At 42.6% G+C, this 24129-nt stretch overlaps 1 protein-coding gene across 1 annotated transcript in view; it reads right to left on the bottom strand.

The window, feature by feature from the left end:
- ERBB4 (erb-b2 receptor tyrosine kinase 4) overlaps positions 1-24129 on the bottom strand; it is a 484810-nt gene that overhangs the window by 163610 nt on the left and 297071 nt on the right. Inside the window, exon 5 of the mRNA XM_059476545.1 lies at positions 4464-4529. Within this exon, the coding sequence (XP_059332528.1) occupies positions 4464-4529 (66 nt within the window). The remainder of the gene's footprint in view (positions 1-4463; positions 4530-24129) is intronic.

Genomic DNA, 24129 nt, shown 5'->3' with positions numbered 1-24129 from the left:
GCCAGAAGATACCATATCTATCTCCTGGATGCCACACTTGCATTACAGCTGCTACTGAAGGCCCAGGTCTGTGGAGAACCTGTCTGGTGTCTTCAGTGGCACCACACACACCAAGACATTAATGAGCTTAGCAGGCTCAGGATCTTAAGGACTTAAGGTGTTTCCCCAAACCAAAACAAACACAAGGCAATTCTGTGTATTTTCTGAAGGTCTGAAGCAATCTGATTGCTCAGATGCCAATAAACACCACTCACCAGTTCAGCTTCCTGCAATCATTCTCAAGGAAATACACAGAAAATACACCTAGCTGCACTGGTTTAAAAAGATAATGAGCTTTTTTTTCCCCCAAATCCAATAAACTGATTTTATATCTGTAACTAAAGACCTATCTGAATTATAAATATTGCCCAAAATGTCAAATTATTTGGCATTTCAGGTGGCTGCTACTCATATCTTCACCTAACACAAGAGTCAGGAGAGCTTCACTAATTCCAGCTGAGACCCCAAGCTTCAAAGCAGACCTTTTGAGGGTCAGCACAACTACCTGCCTGGATTCCTACAGATCCTGTGTGTGATCCCAAGAATTTGGAGGGTTCAAATGCACAGAACTGTCACAGTCAGGGCCAGGGCCAAAGGACAAACACCAAAGTCCTGAAAAATGTGCTGTGCATTGAGATGGATTTCTGGGTGAGACTGTCAACTTCTACCAGTACTTCATAGCAACAAACTGTGATGAAATGACCACCTCATGTACATGTGCAAATTATCAGTCTCTTTTATATTTTCCCCTCATCTTTAATTGTGTCAAGACAATATCAATCCATGAAGGCACAAATGGGAAGTAACTGAAATCAATGGAAGTGTTCCCAACACGCAAAGTTATTAGAGCAGTACAAGGGTTTTAATTAAAGATGCTGGCTCCAAGCAGAAGTGTGGGTTTCCCTGATTGATCCCAGCTGCTGGTTCAGCTCTTTCTGTGTTCCCCTCCAGGATCCTGCTTGCCTTTGGCTGCTCTAATTTGGCACCTTCTCAGCAACACCAGCTGCACAAGGACAGTGTAAATACAGCTGTGCCCTGACCACACTCCTGTGCTCACACAGAGTCAAGGTGCACTTGACATTTGCTAAATGTTTTGTGTTTCAGGTTTGATTTATAGCTTATATTTGTTTTTTTGCATTCCCTTAGTTGGGTCTATATGCTAATTTAGATTGTTGTCTTTTCCGTTACAATCCTCTGGGGAAAAGTGCATAATCTGTCACTTTAATAATATATTGGATTGTAAAAGTTTTAATTTCTGCATGAAACTCTCAACAGACATGAACAGAAAAAATTTTAACAATCTAACCATAGATTTTCAAATTTCATTAGTAACTTCCAAAGGCATTTGTTATTATTTTTTTAAACTGGTTTACATTCTATTCAGTGTGTGCCCAATACAATTAGAAAAAAATAGAGTCTTCTAAAAAGTATTTTCACATTAGCTTTTTTTGACACTGAAACAAGTTATATCATCTCAATTTCAAATCCTTCCTATTAGCATCTACTAATATTTCAATTATAAAAGTAAAAAGGATAGCTAACTGTGTATAACAGTATCCTGGAATTTTATCTTCTCTATCTCCTAACAGAACAGCTTGGCTTAAATTTTCTATTAATTGTCTTCTTAAATACATGAATTTTCTTGTCACATTTAGAGAGACATTTGAACAGAGTTAGATGCAGGTGGTATTTCAGACAGAGTTAGCAACAAAGACATTGCTGGAAGGCAACATAAGCAGCTAGGTAGATGATATTCATGAAAAAAACAAAGGGATTTGGGTTTTTTCCATATGTAATTTGAAATGAAAGACACGGATTAAGATCTTTCATTTTTTATCCTTTCCCAGAAAAATAATTTAAATCTTATCTTGGGAGGGGGGCTCATTAAAATATTTTGTTTCAATCCTCAATTAAAAAAAAAAAAAAAATTATCAAAATGAAGCTCTGAGTTGTTTCTAGGATCAAAATGGTTTGGCACTGGATGTAGCACTGCTGGAGCATTTTCCTAGATGTGTTGGAAAGACATGCACCCCCAAGGTTACAGGGTTAAGGCAGACACAATGTGCACAACACAGCTTGTATCTAACAACATTTGTGAGCCCAAAAGCCAGGCATGTCTTTTAAAATCATACATGAAGCCAGAAAAATCACAATCCCAGTTGCATTTTTATGTTTTGAGTCCCTACTCAAATTCTCCGTCTTTGCTTCGCTCAGTTTGCAGGAAACACATTGTGCAAAAATCCAATGTAGATACACCCTTTGCCAGCCTCCTCCTTCAATTCTGCTGCTTGTCCAAGGTGCAGTGAGGTCATGGAGGCAAAGAAGAAGTCTGTGATGTAAAACTAATTCCTGTCCCTGACCATCAGGGTGGACTTGAAGGTGAGAGGATGTGGAGTAGCTACTCAGGTAGAAGACTGTGATCTGTCTATTTCCCTGACACTTGGATGGGTTATGGCTTTTCTTAATTTAATATTTTAACCCCATGGATGTGTCTTGGTCTTCCCCACTGTTTGGATTTGCAAGGGCAGCCACTGTGGAGGGACAGAGAGCTGTCACTCCTGGAGCCAGCCTTCTGTGCAGCCCTGCTGAGCTCCTGCCTTCCCAGCCATGCAGATAAGCTCTTCCCTCCCTGGTAATTCCAGATTAATCTGAGAGCAGTGCTGTGTAAAGGCTGAGACCATGGGAGCTGATCCTGCCACATGGACCTCTGCAGGCACACAGCTGGATTTGCCATGAGGCTGGAGACACAGCCTGAACCACCATCATGGGCTCCTTACAGAACATCACTGCCAAGAACTATTTTAAACTATTCTCGGATACAATAACCACAGAAGGCCTGAATAAATCTACCCATTTGGATGGGTTATGCAGTTTCTTACAAAGTTACTAGTTTGAACAGACAAACAAGCTTCTCATTAGGACAGAGAAAAAAAAACAACATTAATTCTAATAATGATATGAAATAATTGGTCAGCTAGGGTTTAAGTCCCTTTCCATTATCTACTTAAGCACACAACCCAGAATCTACTTCTTTTCCTGGTTAAGGAGCACTGACTTCCTCAGAACCATCACAAAGACTGCCAGCAGAGAAAGGAGATGTCCCAGCTCAATTCAGACAAAGAAGAATCTGCTCTGCATCGCTGTCCCTTAGTCCTACAGTGTGTCCTGAGGGGGTTTTAACCATGCCTGCAGATGAATATGAAGCAGTGATACAAGAACACAGCTGTAACTGTGAGCAGCTTCTCCAGCAGAATCAGCTGATGCTGCTAAAGGGAAAGCAGCTCCTGGCAGTGTGGCAGAGCCTCTGCAGGTGGCCCTGTCCCCTGGGGCAGCAGGGCAGCTTGGATTTCCTGCTCAGGCTGATCAGACATTCACCTCAAGCTGTATGCCAGTTCTAACTCCATCCTAGCTCTCACTCCAAGTAGTCAAAAAACCAACCGAGAACAAAAACCAAAAAGAACCCCAAAAAACATACCAAAAAGTAGCATCTCTGCACTGTTCCTATCAAGTTCCAGATGACACTGGACTGACTCTCCTCAGCTCAGAGCTTACTTGGGGTGTTCACCTGGGAGTGATTTGTCACAGTCCTTCCTTCCCATTTACCACTCAGCCAAGGAAACAATCATAAGCTGAAGAAGTGTTCTGTGGCAGAGCTCCCAACAACCACTTCATTTCCCAGGGAGAGTGATTCCAGTAAAGGCAACTGGTTTTCACCCTCTTGTAAGAGAAAAAAGAAAAAAACTTGTAGAAAAAACAACCCTTCATTTTCTCCTCTTTTATTATTATCTGCTAATATTGGCACTGTACTTCTGGCTCTTTTGTGCCTACATGATGGAGCTTAAAGCTCCTTTAGGAAGGAAGAAGGAACTCATTTTCATGCTCTCTAAATTCACAAGGACAGAAAAACAGCATGAGTGACCCTTCACTTACTACTTCCTTCACAAAAACCTATTATTCTCTCTTTCAGTACAACTCAAATATATTCTGAAGTTATTATAAAGAAAACAGTTCTGCAAGATAACTAATATTCCCAGGCTACCATTGAAATTAACAGAGTATTTTAGCATCAGGAACATTGCAGTGTCAGGTGGTCATGAAAGAGCTCCAAATCTGCCATCAATAACCATCAATACTCTCAAGAGCCATGCTCCATGTTTCCACCAAGTAGTGAAAAGGAAATTCAAGTTAGCATAAGGAGTTTTAGAAAGCCCAAGGGAGGAAAGAAACATATCATTCATATGGGTAAGGAAAAAAAGGCAAATAATCTATTGATAAAAATATATGGGGGAAAACAACCCTTGTACATTTTAGAGTTATACTGCACCCAGAATTTATAGTATTCCTTTCACAACTGGAAGAAAAAACAAATAGGATCTCCACTACATTGTTCTCCAGTCCTTTGTTTCTCACTCTTATACACTTACAGGTCTGGCAGTGATTCTCTGTGGGTCCCCAGCACCTTCCTGTGCAGGACTTGTGGCAACGACCACCTGCAGGACAGACAGAAAGAGAGAGATTGGAAATGTGCCTTCCTTTCAGTCCTTTAACATCCAGCAAGCACAAAAGACAAGAGCCCACCTTGTCTTTGGAAGGTTTTTATACTTTAGCAAGGGTGAAACAGTGCCTATAAAAAAAGCCCAACCAAATAACCAGGCCTGGTGTCAAACTTATATGAAATATAGGTACTTATCTAAATACCTTTTTGCTATGCATAATGACCCAGACATTTTAAAACAAAAAGAAGTATGAGCAAGTCTGGAAGACTGAGGAACAATGTCATCACTCAGGGCTGTCACTATTGCTTTCCATAGCCTATGTAAAACCTGCTGATTTCTTCAGAGGACAGGAGATGGCTAGGCTGGAAAAGCCATACAGCTACTTACCTCCTGTCCAATTTCACCTAAACAATTGTCACAGTTGAGACAGCCACAATACACAGAGCATCACCACACAATTTTAGAAAACTCCAACCCTCACACAGTAACACCTCACCTCTTCAGAAGGCTTCAGGCACTGCCCACACACAGTAACACCAGGGCACCTCAGCAGGCTGCAAGCATCTGCCCTTCTTGTCCTTCAGCCCAGCCTTTTATCCCCTGCTGTTGCTGCCCTGCACCTGTGTGCCCTCTGTTCCCTTTGGGGGTTGGTCAGTGCCCCTGGGCACTCCATGGCTCGTTCCCTTCAACAGCATTCACCTGTCCTGCACAGCTGTGCCCACTGGGGATGAGGCTGGGCCAGCCCCACTCCCAATCACCACAAACTGTCTGCCTACAAACAATGGGACATCCCACTCAATGCCTTTGGTTCAAAGCCACCCCCTCTTCCCCACAAACTTGCATGGTCTGCATGTCCAACATTATGGTCAGGGAAATGTGCCCTCTGCAACCCCTTGAACTCCAGTGACAGCAAAGTTCACAGGAGCTTCTGTTTTCTGGCTGCTGGTTCTTTGCCTTTGGTTGTGGTTCAGAAGGAACCTCATGTTCCTTCAGACCTTGGATATGATGCTCTGCATCATCTTTCCTCATGCTGGCATGTTGCAATTGAGACAACCCCAACATACAGAGCATCCCCACACAATTTCAGAAAGCTCCAACCCACACACAGTAACACCCTCACCTCTTCAGAAGGCTTCAGGCACCTGCCCACACACAGTAACACCAGGGCACCTCAGCAGGCTGCAAGCATCTGCCCTCCTTGTTCTTCAGCCCAGCCTTTTATCCCCTGCTGTTGCTGCCCTGCACCTGTGTGCCCTCTGTTCCCTTTGGGGGTTGGTCAGTGCCCCTGGGCACTCCATGGCTCGTTCCCTTCAACAGCATTCACCTGTCCTGCACAGCTGTGCCCACTGGGGATGAGGCTGGGCCCAGCTCCCCAATCACCACAAACTCTGTGCCTACACTGATGGGTTTAGTCCCTGAAGTAAAAGAACAGTAGGTGCTTGCACTGTAAAATACAGCTGTAAGAAGAAGCATTAACAATGCTAAGTTTTTATAAACTACCTAGCAATTAGTGACTGAAATTCACTTGGACTGAGGGGGGCGTTGAGTTCATGTGTCCATGTCATGGCAAAATGCTGACCCATGCAAGAGGGACTGGCAAGCAAGGAGAAGAGCTGGAATGTTCTCCTCTGGCTGCACTTCAGCACCACAGGAGAGAGCGCTCAGACAGTCCCACACCAGTCTGGGCTGAGAGGGAAGGGAGACCCCCTTCCATGGCTGCCATCTGGATGTAGCCAAGGTCCAGGCACACTCCCAGGTGTGGCAGTGCCTGAGGGGCAGGCAGGCCAGCCCTTCACAATGCCAGAGCTGATGGGATGAGCGAGACACCCAAGGTAAATCTTGTGGAAGACTCTGCACAGTCCTTATCGCTGTGCTTTTGATCACAGGAAGCCAACCTTGTGTTTGATTAAACTTTTATACATCACTGAGTACTGCTGAGATTCTGTTAAGTGAATTTCCCCTTTGAACCTGATCCAGGTTCAATCCTTTCAATCGTGTATTAACAGCTGCTGCTGCTAACACTGCTCCATTACACTAAATCAAATACTTGCCATGTGCCCTGATGGGAGACGACGCTGGAGAAAGTGCAAAATGTCTCTCAGCGGAGGTTGGATCACCCTAAAGACAAACACTGCTCCTCTTACAGCAGGGTGCTCACACCTGTGAGATGTTACAGAGCTGAGCAAACCCACCCTGATGGTTGTGTGAAGTCAGACTCTCTGTCACTAATTTTTCAAAGCCAGCATTCCTCCCTTGGCATTGCTGGTGATGCTGCCTGGTAATTACCACACTGAATGCCAACTACCTTGTTAAAGCTACCAGCTCCTTGTTGCATTCATGTTCATTTAAAGCAATTATACTTGGGAAACATTGTTGCTGATATCACCAGCACATAATTCTCTGTCACCTTCTACCATCTGTTTATTTAGATCACAAATGTACTATAACTACATAAATGCAAACTCATTTTGGCTGACAGGGAGGGCACTCCATCTGGCATGAATAATGCAACTTTAATCAGTAATAACAATTATTATGATTATTAAGAGACTACTGTAACCCTGCACAGAAAGCAAATATATCCACACTGATTTATAAGAATGAAAGTTTTAAATGGTGAGGTAAACAGCAAATTAAAGGAAGAATTTTAACAGATGAGGCTTGATAAGATACAGGTTGTTAGCTGATTTTGGGACTTGCTGAACTGAATACAAATGCTCCCGTGGAGGGGGTTTTATTAACCAGCTACTCCTGATCAGCAGGAGGAGCAGGATGGATGCACACTCAGGGAACCCTTCCATCCCTGCTGGGGCAGCTCAGGAGCCACAACCCACCCACAATGTGGGCTCCTCATGGAAGACTCTCCTCTATCCCAGTCCTTCCTTGAGGTCTGGAGCTCAGGGAGGAAGTTGGAGACTCTGCACCCAGCACCATAAAGCACAGGTCACCTGTAAATACACATTCCTGAGGCACACTAAGGCAGCAATTTGGCTGCTCCTGCCCCTTTTTGTCCCAAAACATTCTGTAAACAGCTGTGCTTTCCACTGTAATACTGCTGTGGGATAACACAGAAGAAACTTCAGCATCCCTCCAAGTGATCCCTAACTAAAGAGCCTACCCACACCACTGTAAAAGTTGTATTTAAAATAAAAATCTTCATATCTGAAACACCTATGTGCTGAGCTGATGCAGCCAAAAATTTATTCAGCCACCTCTATTCCTCCTGGAAATAAAAGCAATTCAGCATCTTCAAAACATCATTTTAAAATTTTTTTTAACTTGCATGCCTGCTGCTGGTACGTGACTTTGTTTGGCAGTGTCAGATGATGATTTGCATTTAAATAGAGATATTTAACAATAAAGCAAGAAAAGGCTGCCAGTTTCCTTTTTTCTCACTGGGAACTCAAAAGTGTCTGTTTCATTGTTTTCACTTTTCTCAGCTGTACAGACACCAGGAGCTGAGCTTGTAGGCAGCACACCTCTGAATTACATTGTTTTTTGTCCTTTTGAAGGTCAAATATACTGAGAATTAAAAAGAAAACTCCTTCCAAATAGTGTATCTATATTGGCTTGGTTGTTTTAAAGAGAAAAAATAACTTTCCTTGCTCTCAGTATGAACTGGTCCAGATTCTGCCCTCACATCCTTCTGTATTTCACCAGGTTTTCCCCGCTAAGGGAAAACCTGTCCTGTAATAAGGACAGATTGAAACCCATTAAAGACCAGCTCTGCAAAATTAAGACAGAAATAGTCCTGTGGAAGTCAACATACACACTCAGGAGCATAACAAGCACTCATGTGAGGAACAGGTCTCACAATGAGATCTGTATGTCAGGCTTAAATGATAATAAATGTATTGGCCCTAAGGTTGACAAGGCCTTTGGAGGAATTACACTGCTACTCACAGATCTTCCCGTATATATTTCTAAAGATTTTAAGACTGTGAGGCAACAGATTTGAAAAAAAAAAAATTATGAAACAATTTGTGGCATAAATCATTCCTGTTATTCCTTGTGTCTAAAATATTCTAAACATACAGCAGAAAGGGCTAAAAGAATTTGGCCAAAATAAAACCTCTCTGCAGGGCACAACCTTGGCCCATTTACTTGCTTCTCCACATTAGTGAAGGCACATTTTCCTTTTCCAAGCAAGATAAGGAAGGAAAGAACCTACAAAAAAAAAACCTACTCCCCATTACAACTGGGACACTGGAATACATTTCTGCTCCTGAACAGTAGCATTGTTTTGCACACACAGTGCCAGTTTGGAGGCTACCATAATTTTCACAGGTTTTGTAATGAAATCTAGGTGAAGAAAAGGCAGATTCCCACTGGAACATGAGAATTAATTTAGCTTTGGCAAATTGCACAGAGAAAACCAATGTTTTGTCTCCTGGGCTGTCTTCCCTTAGCTAATTATCTTAGCCCTTGGCTAAGATGTTCCTAGATCTGAATTATGGACTCTGGGAAGAGCACCTTCCTTGTCATTTCCAGGATAGAGTTTTATTTGTGGGAAATGCTTCTGCTTTCCCAGCCAGGGAAAGTCACCAGCAGAAAATGTTTGCTCACTAGCTTGGGAAAGACCAAGGTTACTTCATCCTTGTATTTTCCTGAGAATTGAGAAGGGCTTTCCTTTGACTCCAGACTGACTTTATTATTTCAGAAGCAGTAAAACCACAAAGGATTAAGTTACTGAAGAGACAAGAAAAATGAAGTGCTCCTCTCAGCTCTAAGCTCAGTGTCAGACAGAGAAAAAACCCTGCTTCTTCCCCATCAGCTCTGCCAGCTGCCTCGAGCAGACCCCTCTCAGTAGGAGAAGGAAAGCAGAAATAAGAGAAGAAACATCTCACTTTGCACAAAGCTTACATTTACAGATGGTTTCTATCTGGTTGGAAATCGTCATTCAGTGTTAGGATACCTGCAAGACATTGATACTGAAGTGCAAATAAACACCGACAAAATAAAATGGCTTAGGTGGTTACAAGCCATAGTTTTAGGCAGCCTTTTTACTTACCTAACAATCTAAAATAGTTGATTAACACTCAAAACAGCTATAAATCACTTCTTAGCTTCTGTAAGCTGCTTATAAACTAACTCATCCTTTGCCTAAAAAATTCACTCCTGCAAAAATGCTAGGGATCCCATAGAGATGTTTCTAGATATAACCAGCCCTAAAGTCCATGAAATTCCAGGTATACTCTGTGGTAAGAGTCCCAGGCTGGTCTTTGCATGGCTTAGGTGAGTCAGAAGGTTTTTACAGGCCTGTGTGTTGTTTTTCTAGGCAGCTAAACTCCTTAGTTCTGTGTATGCATAGATAACAAAATCCAACTGTAATTCAAACACTGCAACACAGCATTAACGAGAATTAAAGATACTATTGTTGTAATGGATTGTTCTGCCTTTATCAGGCCATAATGCTTTCCCTGTCCTTGTCTGACTATTCCTATTGTCATATGTTCATTCATTCATTCACACTTCTTTGTTAGGTAAAAATCATTTTGCATTTCCTACCCGCCCTGTGCTAGCCTTCAGATCTCTGCTATTGATTTGAAAGTTAATTACCTAAGAGAGTCTCACACTTCCCAGGATTTCCTTCCCTAATGGCAGGAGAGACACACACCACAAGAAAAAGTAAAACTTTCTATAAAAGAAGAAAATGTGTTATAGAAATATCTAGTGCTCATTCTCTCTTCCTCTGTAGAAGCATAATGGGATGCAGAAATCTAAGGGTCAATTCTCCCACTGTTAACAAACTATATGCTTTCATTCATGTCAGGTGAATTCACCTAAGGATCTGTAACCAAATAATTTTCCAACAGAGGATTAGTCCCATAAAATTCACGCATTTCTTTAACAAGCTGTACCTGAATTGGTGTTGTTACTTTTATTGTATTATTGGAGACTTTTCTATCTCCTCTTTGCTTCTATTTTTGCTTCTATCACCTATTTTTGCTTCTCCCCTGAAGTCTCCATGCCCAGTGGAAACACTCTGGGCACAAATATGAATGGGATCCTTTCACAGAGAAAACTCACATAGGGTTCATGTTCATAAACAATTGTTCATAAACAATTACCTACACCGTGGAAAAGCACAGCACCTGTTGTGGATCCATCCATCCATCCATCCATCCATCTATCTATCCATCCATCCATCCCTTAGAGCCCAACCCTGTGAGAAATGAATTTGTAGAGAATTCTCCAAGTTTGACAGAAGACTTACACAGTATGTGTCTGTTTGTAAACCTTGAGATAAGAAATGCTGTCTTTGAAATGTTATAGAATAATTCAGACATTGTTGAGACAGAAAAAGAATGAGAAATAAGTTTTAAAGGCTGTTCTAATCTGACACAACCCCACATGGCAGGAGGATGCATCCAGCCAGGAGCTCTGTAAGGGTGGAAGCAAACTCCTGCTCACGATCACTTCCAACAGGGAGTTCCAGTTCTGCCAGTCAACACTTCCATCTCTCTCTCATCTTCCTCAGCAGATAAGAAAAGAGACAAACACAAATGGAGAGGGACTCAGGGACAAGCAGCTGAAAAGAAACTGGCCTGGGAAACAGGTCTGGGAAATGAAAACAATCCAAGAGATAGGCCCTGAAAGACAGGCACAGAAAGAGATACAGGGACAGCGTGAGGGGGAGCAGGGAGAGGGAGCAGAGATAAAATTTAGCCAGCACTAAAGAAAACAAAAACTGAATACCAAAGAGGGATGCATTACCTTGAGTAATGTGGGATGGAGACGAGCCTTGCGTGTGCACAGGGACCGAGTGCCTGTTGAGAACTGCAAAATCACAGAGTATTGCCAGATCCACTGGTGGCAGACAGTTTTGATTTTAAGGGAGATTGGCCACCAGGGGTAGAGGAATAAATGGAAAGTCAAGAAGAGCATGTCAGCAGCACCGAACGGGCTCGGGCTGCTGGATTCATATCTGCTGCTGACAGCTCTGAGCTGATAGGGAGCTCACTGTAACGTTACTGCAGCTGCTACAGAAAAATGTCTTCAGGCCACAGTAATGACTACAGAAAGGGACCTGAGGGGGGTAATGAAGACACTGGTTATTTTTCTCTGTCTGCAGCAGACAGCGCTGGTAAGGCTGTGTGACTCGATGCATTAATTGGGGGTTTAGTCATCCACACAAAATAAAAACCTTCACATATGACATAGTCTAAAACTTTACACTGATTAAGCAATTAGGAGCTATTAATTATCACTGCTTATAGCTGTTAGCACAGAGCAATGTAAGTGAATTCCCCCCACTGTGATGGTGAATTAGTTCCAATCAGCATCAAATGCCTTCCTGAACACGCACACAGGGATGCTGAGCAAATGGGAAGACACAGCCAGAAGGCTAAAAGGATAGGTCAAGGCATACCTGCTGCTTGGCAGGCTCATCAAGAACAACAAAGCCTCAGGAATCCTTCCGTTGTAATCATTATTGTTTAAAAAATCACCCATAGGTAGCTGCCCCTCCTCTTTCAGCGCTGCAGGAGCAGAACAGCAGCCTGGTCCCTGCACACCGGGGACAGAGTGAAACACACTGCCTCCAGTGGAACATCCCCAAAGCACACAGATCACAAGCCCAGGCCCCTTCAAAATCCTGGAGTAGCTCTAATTTCCTCTGTGGGGAAGGAGAGGGTGCTACTCCACCACCTGCATGTGAACTCTCACCCAGGGTGCCAAGTTATGCCTCTCATTCTTTCTCTCCTTTGCTTCCTGTGATGAAGGCTCTCCCCTCTCGGGTCAGCAAGCCAAGAAACACTGTGGGGCTGCCCTCTAGAAGGGGACAGCACAGAGCTGGCAGCCACCCCTCCCCAGGACAGCTCTCCAGCCCAAAGGGAGAGAGCTGAGCACAGCACACAACCATCCATGGGCTTGTGCCCACAGCTCGGTGGCTGTGATCACTGGGGAGCCATGGATCAGAGCAGCCCTAGGAGCTCTGTATTGAACCTAATGATTGCTTAATACTCAGAATTTCAACAGATAAAGTAGAAAAGATGCCAACTACGACCAGCCTGGGGCAGTTTCCATTGGGAGGTGAGAGCCAGGATGTACAGATTTGAAGGCAAGGGAGGAAACTCAACCCTGCTCCTCCACACCCTGAAGAACTCCTGAGCTGATAAAAAAAGAAAGAGAAAAAGGGGAGAAAAGTCTGTCTTAAGGAGGAAATTTGAGTGAGCAGAAGACAGGTTTGTGAGAGGAAGGTGCTGCAGATTCCAGCACACAGAAAGCCAACATCTTCTCTGCTTTATATTCAGCTCAGCATTTCCTCCTGCATGGGGCTGTCTGAAGTGCCTCCATTTCCTGTCTTGGCAGCAGTGACTGCAGTGCCCAGCACTGACGCCTGCATCCCTCCCTACCTGAGCTCACTGCCCACTGCCTCTCAGACCTGGCACTCTTCTGGGGTGACAGCACAGGAAATCCAAACCCACAAACAAGCCAACAGCAGGGGAGCACATGGGCACCTGTGGCATGTCTGGAATAAATCTGGAGCCAGGTCTCTGTCCATAGGAGCTGCAGCATTTATTGTTTGATGCATATCTCAGCTGAGAATGGAAGGATGCAGATATAAGTTATATAAGTTGCTTTTGGGGGGGGAGAGGATGTACAGCACTGGGAGGAAAAATTCCTGCACCATTAGATGAGATTTTTCAGAGGAGGCTCTCAACAAACAAACACAGAGCTCAGAGTGTTCTTGTGTGGATTTAATAGCAGCTCCTCAAACAGGTCAGTCAGTCAATGCCACATCAGTCAAAATACTGTCCTGTTATAATATTTCTGTAATGCAGCCAAAGCAGTAATAAAGTTCCAACAGAGGGACATAAAGTTTTCATTTTTTAAAGAAAGTAATAACCTCAAAGAAAGGAAATCAAAACTTGAAATTGAATTCGCTTTCAAAAATCATTTTATTCTTTCTAGATCCCATATAGTATTCCTACAGTCTGGCAGGGTGTATTTAGAACTGCTAATGTATTAATCAACTTCTGACTCAATTATATGAAAATACTAGAAAGGAATTCCTCATTCCCATGAAATCTGGAGTCCAGTTTTAGGTCAGTTTATAAAGTTTGGATGAGCCTCTTAATGTGCTTATCCAAAATGTATTTCTGGCTATTTGAAACAAAACTGATTATTTCAAAGCAATACTTGGAACACAGAAGCCCCTTCTCTGTTGAAAAATGATGGCTGGACATATATTCTAATATTTAGATGTAGTGTTTGCTATACACAAAAAATTAATGAAAATAATCATACAAATTTCAAAGTGCAATTTCCTGGACAATTTTCAGTTATCAGAGATCTGCTAAGAGGTGATGCTTTGGGAATGATGGGATTGTCACAAGAAGGAAGACCCTGAAGCTGCCCTGGGTTTGAGCAGACCTGTGGCCAGAGCCCTTTAGCCAGGCTGTACACAGGAGAGTTCTGAGAGTTTCTGCCAGAACAGACAGAACAAATAAAACCCTAAAAACCACAGATGTGACAGCAACAAAGGCTTGGGGTGGTTTTGAGTTTGATGAAGGCCGCAGAACAGTGTGCTGGGAGAAGCCACCTGGGTGGTGCCAACCCTGCACCCACCAAGCCCATCTGAGGACATGCAGGGTGGGAGGCACACAGCAGCTCCCAGATCCTGCAGACACTATTCAGCAGCTGATTTTATACTCTTTCTTTCCTTCCCCTTTCCCTAAGCAGCTCTTTGAAGGCAGGTTGTGAGAGCAGCTGAAGCTTGCTGTGAGAGACCAATCCCACCCACCCACTCACTACCAATCTGGCAATCACCATGCAATTAGGCTATTTTAAATATTCTGAGTATTTGGGGGTTGTTTCCCACTTTCAAGAAACTCCAGTGCTTGTGATAACCAAGCTGCCTGTAATGGAGAGGAATGCTTTCATTCAGCCTGAAAGTCTCTCCCTTGTGCAATACCCTGCTTAAACACCAATCTGCTCATAAACAGGTGCTGTGCAGCAACGCATTATGCACACACAGGTTGCCATTAACTGATCTACATACCACCACGTGGAGCCCTACTTCAGTTCTGCACCTACAGAACCACTGCAATATTTTATATATCAGCATTGTGACCTCTGCCACGGGGGGAGTGACTTTCACCCCGAAACTGCTAAAAGGAAGGAGGATACTCAGTGAAACTGCTCAGCACTTTGGCAGGGATTAGGTTGGTTCTGCAGCTGAGTATTTTTTGTTTATATTTTTGCAAAATATATTTCTCAGTGCCAAGGGATGCCCATGCCTGAGATTCTTCAGAACCTGTTAATCCTGGTTTTCTCTATGCCCTCCTCTCTGTGCCCTCGATTTCTGGAAATCCCCATGTCTGTAGCAATTCCTTTGCTGAGGTCTGGCAGCATAAGGAGTTCTGTCCCTCACAGCATTATTTTTTCTTATTTGTGTTCATTACTTACTTTTTATTCAGTAACTCAGCTGTGAGAGGCGTTGTATTTCCATTAGATGCCACGTCCACTTGCCTTTCAAATCTCTTTCAAGGGCAGTCACCAACTGACAAATCCCTTCTGAAAATGCTGGCTGAAGGTATTTACTAGAAAGCTAAACTGATTCCCTTTATTTAAAACACACTGCTCTGGGTTGAGGAAAAAAATTACAGGCAACTTCAAGCAGTTCAGCTTGCCACTCTGATGCAAATCAAGTTCATTGTACCACTAGATTTCATGTATTCCTCCATCTTCAGGTACATCTGCTTGGCAAAAACTATTCTTTAAAATCAAATTTTTCTGTTACTGTATTAGCCTTTCAATTCCAGGTAGAGAAATAAATTATGTCTGGACTAGAGATTCCTTAATGGAAGGCAAAGCAGCCTCCATGTAGCCAGAACAAAAGGCAGATGTGGGACTTTCTGTCTATCTGATACAAATTTTCTTTCCAAGTGAGATGTCCATGAAACCCTAACTGCTGCAGAAGTGCGGTGCTTTAAGCCTGTGAAGCCACATGGAAGGAGCTTTCACAAAATGTTTGTGGCTTTTTATGGAAAAGAACAGCTTCTCCTCCTGGCTTTGCTTTGCCATGGTGATGCTGGTGGCAGGGAACATGTTCTGTACCCAGACCACCTGTCTGCTCAGGCCCTGCTTGCTGGTCTCCAAACATACATTTAAAATGTTAATTGAACTCCAAGTAATAACCTCAATGAAAGGCTATAATTTAACAAACTCTGCAATAACAAATGTCTTCAGGGTGTACTTTCTGCAATGCCATTTTCTCCGTAGGTAGTTTCCAATTTAGATGTACACCAAAAATGATACACTAGCTAGTCTGAAAGGTGGCTTTAAGCATGAATTAGTCACTTCCCTCTTTTCTTTTCACCAGCATACATAAATATATTGCTGTTACTCTGGCCTTGTGCAGAGCAAAATCCTCATGCTTGGAAAAAACACAAAATACCTTGCAGGGATAACTGGACAAAATGTGGTTATCTCATCTGTGTCCTGGTACTGAGGGCTGGGGGGTTGGTTTACAAATACTCAGGATTTACATGTAATTCCTGTTACAGAAGCATCCACTGGTCTGAAGGAAAGATTTTATTCTACTTGTAATTTCATTGCATTCACCTCCATACTGATCAATGGCTTTTTTAGACTTGAGGGAAAGGACTCCATCCTTTTCCTGCTCTGATCCAAGATTCCATATTTCACCACTGTGGCTGTGGCTTCCCAAGGGCAGCAGGCCTGGTCCTGAGCAGAAATCTGTTTTGGGTGCCCCAGCTGAAAACACTGGGCTGGACATGAACAGCATTTTTATCCAGTTTAGGCACAGCACACCTGAGAACTGGTGCAAGGTCAGGACCTTTGGGAGAGATGGCAATGATCTGACAAACCCCCTGTTCTTCATAGCTATATACATAATTACTTCAGAGTTAAACACCCAATGGCCTACGAGTATAAATTTCCACATGAGTGTAAAAATTATCCTTTTCTAATATTGCAACTACTGGTACAAAAGCTGAGTTACTGTGCTCTGTGAAGAATTACAAGGTCACTACTGAACATTAAATCAAGGGGCTGCCCACCTGTCAGGCCTCATTCTGTAGCTGCAATAAACACCTGTACACAAATTCACCCACATCCCTTGCTGGCAACTCCAAACAGAGACTCTTAATACCCAAGGCAGTATATAAAGCTTATCACTTCTACAAAATTCCATGCAAATATCAACTCATGCTTCTTGTGAAACACAGTACAAGAATATAATACATATGTTGAAAACATTGTACACATATCCACATGGCTGATTTTTTCCCATAACGATTAAAAAAAAGAAAAGTAAGGAGCTTCCGGCCTTGAATTAGTTTGATATAGACATATCTGCTAAACTCAGTTTCTACCAGATTGTTCTAATTTCTGTAATATTTGAAAGAAGTGCATTTTAGAAAATCTATTACTCTTTTTGCTAGCATGTGATAAACTGGCAATAGAACATGGCCCAACAAATGTTCAATTATCAGGGCTGGGGGGCAAGTTAACCTGAAAAAGCAACTCACAGTGTGACAGAAGAAATTAAGAAAGGGGGAAAAAAAGGCAAAAAATTGCAGAGCCAGCACTGTTTCCCATCAACCAAATAGAGGGATAAGTATGTCAAACTGAGCTGTAATGCTTCCAAAGACACCTGCTCCCAGGTAAGGTCACTGACAGCTTGGATTGCCAGGAGCACTGAGGGCTGACTTCATGAACAGCTACACAGCTGGGAAGTCCATTTTTTGTTCCTTTAATTAAAATGCAAAGCACTGGCTTAATGGTAAACATTTAATTAGATTTGTCTCTATGTTTCAATATTAATAAAACACATGAAAAATGCATTAAGACCCAGCTAATTGGGGACTCTCCAAAAGTAGCTGTAAATGAGCAATTATAATACAATTGGGGTGTTGCTCCCCAGGGATCCCCAGGACTGACACTTCTTAATATTGCAGACAAAGGTTTGGAAATTATTAAAATATGCCAGGCAATAAAGAGTACAGATGACAAGAAGAGTGAAATCCCAGCAAATTACAGTGAGGAGCAGCCAGTAGCAGAGAGTGAGCCAGGCTGGCAGCTAGGCTGGAGTCACTCACACCAAATGACTTTTATAGAGCCAAACATAGGATTGCATATTTCAGAACAGAACACACAGGCTGCATTTGTTGGGGGGAAAAGAAGGAATCTCTAAAGCACACAGATATCAGAACTGCCTGAACACCAAATTCCTCACATGAAGCTGAAACACAAAGGGTTTAATTTTTATTTCTATTGGTTATATGAGGAATAAAATGCCACACATGCTTTGCCTTCAGCCTTCTAAAAGCAAAGTGAAAAATACACAGTTTACATTGATAAGCAAAGAAAATTCCTCTGGGGCTGGAAATTCCTCATTGTGAGAGATGGGAGAGCCTCTATCTGTCCAGCTTTTGGAAGAATATCAGGAGGTGAGCTGATGACACAGTACAAAGAGAGAAAAAGCTGGATAGGAGAGCTCTTTGAGCCAGCCACAGAAAGTGCAAGATGCAACATAAAACTTGTGCTCAGATTAGAGATAAAAGCAGCTGCTATTATTCCTTTTAATACTGGCAAATAAACAGTTTATGGAGGGATGTCTGCACTTCTGCAAAGCTCCAGGGCAGTGCCAGGAGAGTGCACAGAGCACCAGAGGCCACGGCCACAGGGACCTCAAAGCCAGGCTGGAGGATGAGCTGGGCTCAGGAAAGGCACTGAGCTCCACACCGGGCAAGCTGCTGATAATCCAGGCTTCCTCATACAGGAAATAGAGCTAAGGATGTTTCAAGGCTCCTTCTGCTCTTGAAAAGTCTGTGAATTAATAGGCAAAAAAGAGCCAAGATTTGGAAAAGAGGAGTTTTCAAGCAGTGTTTCCCTGGAACAGACCATGGGATTTATTGAGTCACAGGCACAGCTCTGAAGACCAAGGCTTTCCTCTTTTCCTCACAGCTCAGAGCTGGGGTGTTCTCACACCACAGGCTGCAGTTAGACACAAAGCAATGACAGAGGAGTACCACGCTGTGAAGAGCAAGGAACTGAGGTTGTTCTGTCTGAAAAAGTACCTTGCCAAAAATTCCAGCTTTATTCACAGCTAACAGGCACTCAGTTAAAAAGCCAGACTGACAAAGGGAATTTTTTCCAGAGATCTCACTACACTTCAGTCTGAGCAGAAACTTGGTTTCAAGAAAATACTTGAATAAAATGTCAAGAAAAGTCCAGCATATTTTTAAAATAACTCCCTGAAAAGCAACTTAAGTTTTTTTAAACTTGAAAATTTTAGAGTGATTTTTGCATCTGTATTACCCAAACAGTCACCAGCTCTATCATGAACACTCATCCATAGTTTCAGTATTTTTAAGAGCATTACTGACTGATTTGAACACATGCTATTGGCTGTGGAAGTGACCTCAATGTAACAATTCAAACTCTACAAGCTTTTCTGTGAAAGAAAAGTTCCAAGTAAAGATCCTCAGAAAATTCTGATTTAAAATGGAGTAAAAGAGCTCACCTGACAAAATGTGAGGCTTGTCCAGCTCCTGCTAACAACAAAACAGAGGAGAACACTGAAGACACAGATGAAAGCAGCCAGATTTTCACTGGACTCTCCCAAAAGCTGCTCAGAGAGCTCTACTGATCTGGAGGCATTTTAGGCAAGAAGCTCAATTCTTTTTCCCTGCTTTATTTATTTTTCCTGCTGGGAGCTGCACCCTGGGTTTCTACCTCTGAAGAGCAGAGCTGCAGCTCTTCAGTTAAGGGACTGAATCCAAAAAGTGGATGTGCTAACAGGGAATTGTCTCTTGCAATGAAAGGCTCCAGCATGTTTGGCCAATGCTTGAATTCATGGCTGATTTGTGAAAGGAGAGAAAATAGATTTTCAGCGTTGTTGCAGAAACAATTTCAATAATGCAAACCTAAAGGGAAAACGTCGTTCCTTGGAGAGTAAAATGCTTTGGAGATTCCCACTGCAATGTGCTCAGCCTAAAACCCCAGGCTGGCAGCACAGAATTCAGGTAAACAGAAGAGAAGGCTGCTTTCAAGTTACAACTAACTTCAAAATTATGAGATAGCAGAAGTTACAACTAATTCTGCTACGAGATAGCAGAATGGTAAGGTGTAGGAATGTGCCCCCTGTTGACAGAGTGACAAAACTATCCTTTGTCCCCTCAAAAAGGAAAGAAGGCCAGAAGTTTCTCTGGTCCATTAGGTGAAAAAGGCATCTCATAGGCCTGGGGGACTTCCCCTCAAACTTAAGGATAGCCAATGGGACAGAAGCCAAAAAGTCTCACCTGGGCAATTTACTAGAAAAAGAAGAGAACAAAGAAACTAATGGCCTTTGAGAGGTGTTTTACCAGGAGCAAGAACCTCTTGCACCTTGCTCAGTTTTCCTCTGCTTGTTATTTTGCCTTTTATTAAACCTTTTTGTTCCAAACACTGCAACAGAAGCCATCCTGCTGATTTGATGCCTCCAAAGGAAGCTGAGCTATCTTGGGTGAGTAATAGACCTCCAAGAGCTTATGAGACCTGTTTTGAGGAGGCTACTATTACTGGAAGGTGTAAATATTTCAGTGTGTGTGTGAGTCAAAATGCCAACCACAGAGGCTGTGTCCAGGGAGAGCTGAAGCACGTGTGGTCCCTGGTGCAGGGTTTGTTTATCTGAGCACTGAGCCAGCAGCCACTGAACAGTGACACTGTGTCACTCAGAGGCCTCCAACAGGAGCTCTCCTGCATGCATTTGATCACAACTTGAAGAAAAAAGGAGAAGCAGCACTCAGGATTCACATGTCTGCAGGATTTCTGTCAGTGTTTAAGACACCGTGGCCTTTTCAGCTGGCTCCTTGGCACTGATGTGACAATGAAAGCCCACGAAATCAGAGGAGCTTTATTCCCAGAGTTCACTGGCCATATTCCCTTCTGTCTGGCACTGATGTGAATGAAGGAGATTGCCAGTGTGATAGATGAGTAATGCCATGATTGACTCTCACAATTAATGGACAAATATCATGTATATAGGTTAAGAAAAGTTTATAGATTTATGTTGTATCCCATCACGTGGTTATCAAGGGACAGCTGGCGTTGGGGCATCTGGGAGGGCTGGCTTGTCACTATGGAACACCTGACTTCCTATCAGGATTTGAGGAAGAGATCTCCACCACTGGACAGCAAAGAAGGGGTTGATGGACAGAACTTTGGGAGGGGTTAAAGGGTTAAAAAGGGTAAAACCTAAAACCTTCTTTGTGAGGGGGCTGAGCACATGGCAGGGAAAATCTTTTGCTCCCACGACCGTAACCTTTTTTCTTCATTCAATCTTCTGTTGTATTTTTGATAAGGTTTAATAAACCTTCCTAAACTAGGAAAAGTGAGTAGCTATTTCTCACACCAGAACTGGCAGATCCAAGGTATGAAACAGCCACAGAGGCAGGGGACTGATTTTACTTCAGAGCCTCTTCATTTCACTCCACCCCTTTTGCCTTCCTCTGCTGATTGCACTGGAGCAGCAAGAGAGGGTTTAAGTGAAATTATCCCTGAAATCAGAGCATTATCAGCTTTCCCAGCTGGCTGGGGAAGGGAACAGCGTGGGCACCTGCAGTGGCAGCTCCCTGCAGGGCTGTGCCTGAGCTCCCCCACACACAGCTGTGCCCAGTGTGACACTGCATTCACATCAATCTGCTGCAGGCACTCTGGCCATGGGGGTCAAGCATGGGAGTCTTCTCTGGGCTGGGCACTGCTCTTTTGGAAAAATAGGCATCTCTGGGCAGGTTTTATGTCATTTACTGGTGGTTGGAAACAACACCAGTGATGCCCGAGTGCCAAACTGTGTTTGGATGAGGTACCAGATTCTGACACCCATGGCAGGTCACAGCCTCTGTCCCTGCACGTATTCACTGCCAGGCGTGGGAGAGGTTTTACAGCAACCTCTGTGAGCCAGGGAGAACTCTGATAAGAGGATCCATGTTTACCCCTGAAAGAATTTGCTACCAAGATTGTTGACATAGAAACCAAGAGTGAAAGAAGGATAAATAAGAGAAACCTGCAAGTTCCTATTCCAATGAGCACTTTGTCTCTGGTGACCAATGAGCAAAGTGTAAACTTAGGAGTATTGTAAGAATGTATAAAAAGCATGCATGCTATAATAAAACCAGGTTTGAAACCTTCTGAAAATGGAGTGTGTTTCTTTGTATTGTCTCTGTCTCAACCATGACAGCCAGGGATCACTGCCCTCACAATTCCTGGGGCAAAAGGTGCCCTCCAGTCCTGCCAGTCATGGCTAAATGTGGTACATGATGCTGCTAGCCAGGTCTTAGAGGATTCCACAGATTTCCCTAAATTACTGCTAGGATGGACTTTGCTGAGCTTCACACAGCAGGTTTGGTTGGTTCACATTCCCTCCTACAAAGGTTTGTAGATAAACAGTAAAATCCAATAGTTCTTTCCAACATATTTTGACACTGGGATATTCTCAGTAATGCCAAACAACACATACTTCTGTATTCCAGTGGATTTAGCCAAGATTTCCATTGGAAATTAGAAGACACTTGAGACTTAAACAGTAAATACATACACATGCTGGATCCAGAAAAGACTGAGTCACAGTCTGTGCAGAAAAGAACTTTGTAATGCACTGAGCATCATCTGCAGCAGTGGAGAAAAGCAAGGCTGGGCACAGCAAGCACTCACACTCCTTTAGCAGGGAGTGAAAAGTGACATGTGAGCCAAAATTGAGAAGCATATACCTTATTTAATGACATTCTACACCAATTTCCAGGGTTAAAATTCAAGGTTTGTTTCTCCAAGTCCTGTGTGTGCATAGTACATGCATGCACCCACCACAGACAGGTATTTAATTACAGACAATTTTAAATGGTGATTTCTGTACCTGAGTTCTTTGCTACCCAAAGCCTTAGAACCTTTTTAAGCATTTGCTGGCTTTTTGCACAATGGGGTTTATATTTTCACCTGTGTAAGCTGTTAAGACAAATGGTTTGGATTAGCTAATTTAATCAAATTTCAAGGACTCATGAATTGTATTGAGATGGGATTGAGTGTCTCAGAAGGTTCTCATGTTTATTAAATTAAATACAGTCCAGTTGTGCACTGTTTCATCCCAAGTAAGGAAAAACAGAGTAAAATTTGGGTGGCTATCTTAATGAGGCTGACTTGGTACATAGCTCTCAATCATCATTGAAATAATGCTGTTTATCTTATTTATCAAGTACAAATGGCAAAACACAAATTGTTCCTTCCCTATATTTCAAAGCAACTCAAAAGGAATGAAAAAAAGTTTGAAGAAAACTGGACTTTGCCACATACATTCATTCATCTAGCTGTGTGTGGGCACTAATATCTGCCTTCTTTGCTTTCAGAGTGTGTTTCTAAAAGTAGAATGGATCTTGTTCCACTTCTTCTGGAGTCACCTGTAAAACTCCTGTTACCTCAAAAAGATAGTATTGATGTTGGTTGCTCTTTTAAAAGAGCAGAAACATTTGTCTTGAAGAACTGGGAAAGGTTAAAAGAAAACCCAATGAGAGAACAAAACAGAGTAAGAACCAAGGCTATTTCTTGAAGCAATGATTCATAAAAGGGTACAGGCATTCCCTCACCTTCAAAGGTTTCATCAGCTCTGCCTAGAACTGATCATCAGCAGTGATGAGGGTTTTAAGATGCAAATAAGAGAGCTGGCTGCATTACAACTATGTCAGAAAGCAGAAGGGATGAGGCTCAGCCCTGGAGCTGGGATGTGGAGGAGCAGTGCAGCTTGGCAGGTTCCTGGAGGAAGCTTTATCACAAGTACCTGTGCTCTGGTATTAAGGGGAGCACATGAGATATACAAAAGCAAGGCAGCCTTCTATAAAATCTATTACACCACAAACCACCTGGTTAAAAACAAGTTGCTGCTTAGAAATTATGGGGACTCATCAAATGGTCCCTATCCAGAGTCTCAGCATTTTATTTTTTTTTTGAGTTGCCACCATACAACAGAAGAAATGAAATGTTTCTTGGCTGTAGTGAAATTTAGAGAGGCAATGTGTTATTTATACATCCTCAAGGGACTCCTTCAGATATGGAAAGCAATCCAGAATGTCCCCAAATCCAGAATGCTCAGAACAATATGTCTGCTGTGGTGCCACCTTTGACATGTGATATAAACTTCTTCCCAGCCTGTCTCTGAATTTCAGTGTTGGTACATCCTGAGGGTACTGTTTAAAGTACTGCACTTTACTCCATTATGGAATATTTTGCTTAAACACTCTGTATCGCTGTCACCACCATTCACTACAATCCATTATTGCTGCAGAAATCATAAGAATGATTCACTGAAGGCAAATAATTCTTGGGAAGGGAAATAGAAAAACTCTAAGCACATAGATATTTCAAGTTTGCAATGGAAAGCATTAAAATAAAGAAAATGTAGTAAAAAGCAGAGAATGATTTATTATATTGTGAAGAATACCCCATCCTCTGCAAATTCTCCTCTCTCTTCAGCAATATACACACAAGACAACAAAATAATTATTTCTTTGATGTTCACTTCTCATCTAAAGTCAGAATATCCATGAGCTTTTACCATAATTACTCCAGCAGCTAATTATGATGCCATAGACAGACC

The sequence above is a fragment of the Ammospiza nelsoni genome, chromosome 7 (assembly GCF_027579445.1).
Source record: "Ammospiza nelsoni isolate bAmmNel1 chromosome 7, bAmmNel1.pri, whole genome shotgun sequence".
Lineage (NCBI taxonomy): Eukaryota > Metazoa > Chordata > Aves > Passeriformes > Passerellidae > Ammospiza > Ammospiza nelsoni.
This window is presented reverse-complemented; position numbering and strand designations above follow the sequence as displayed.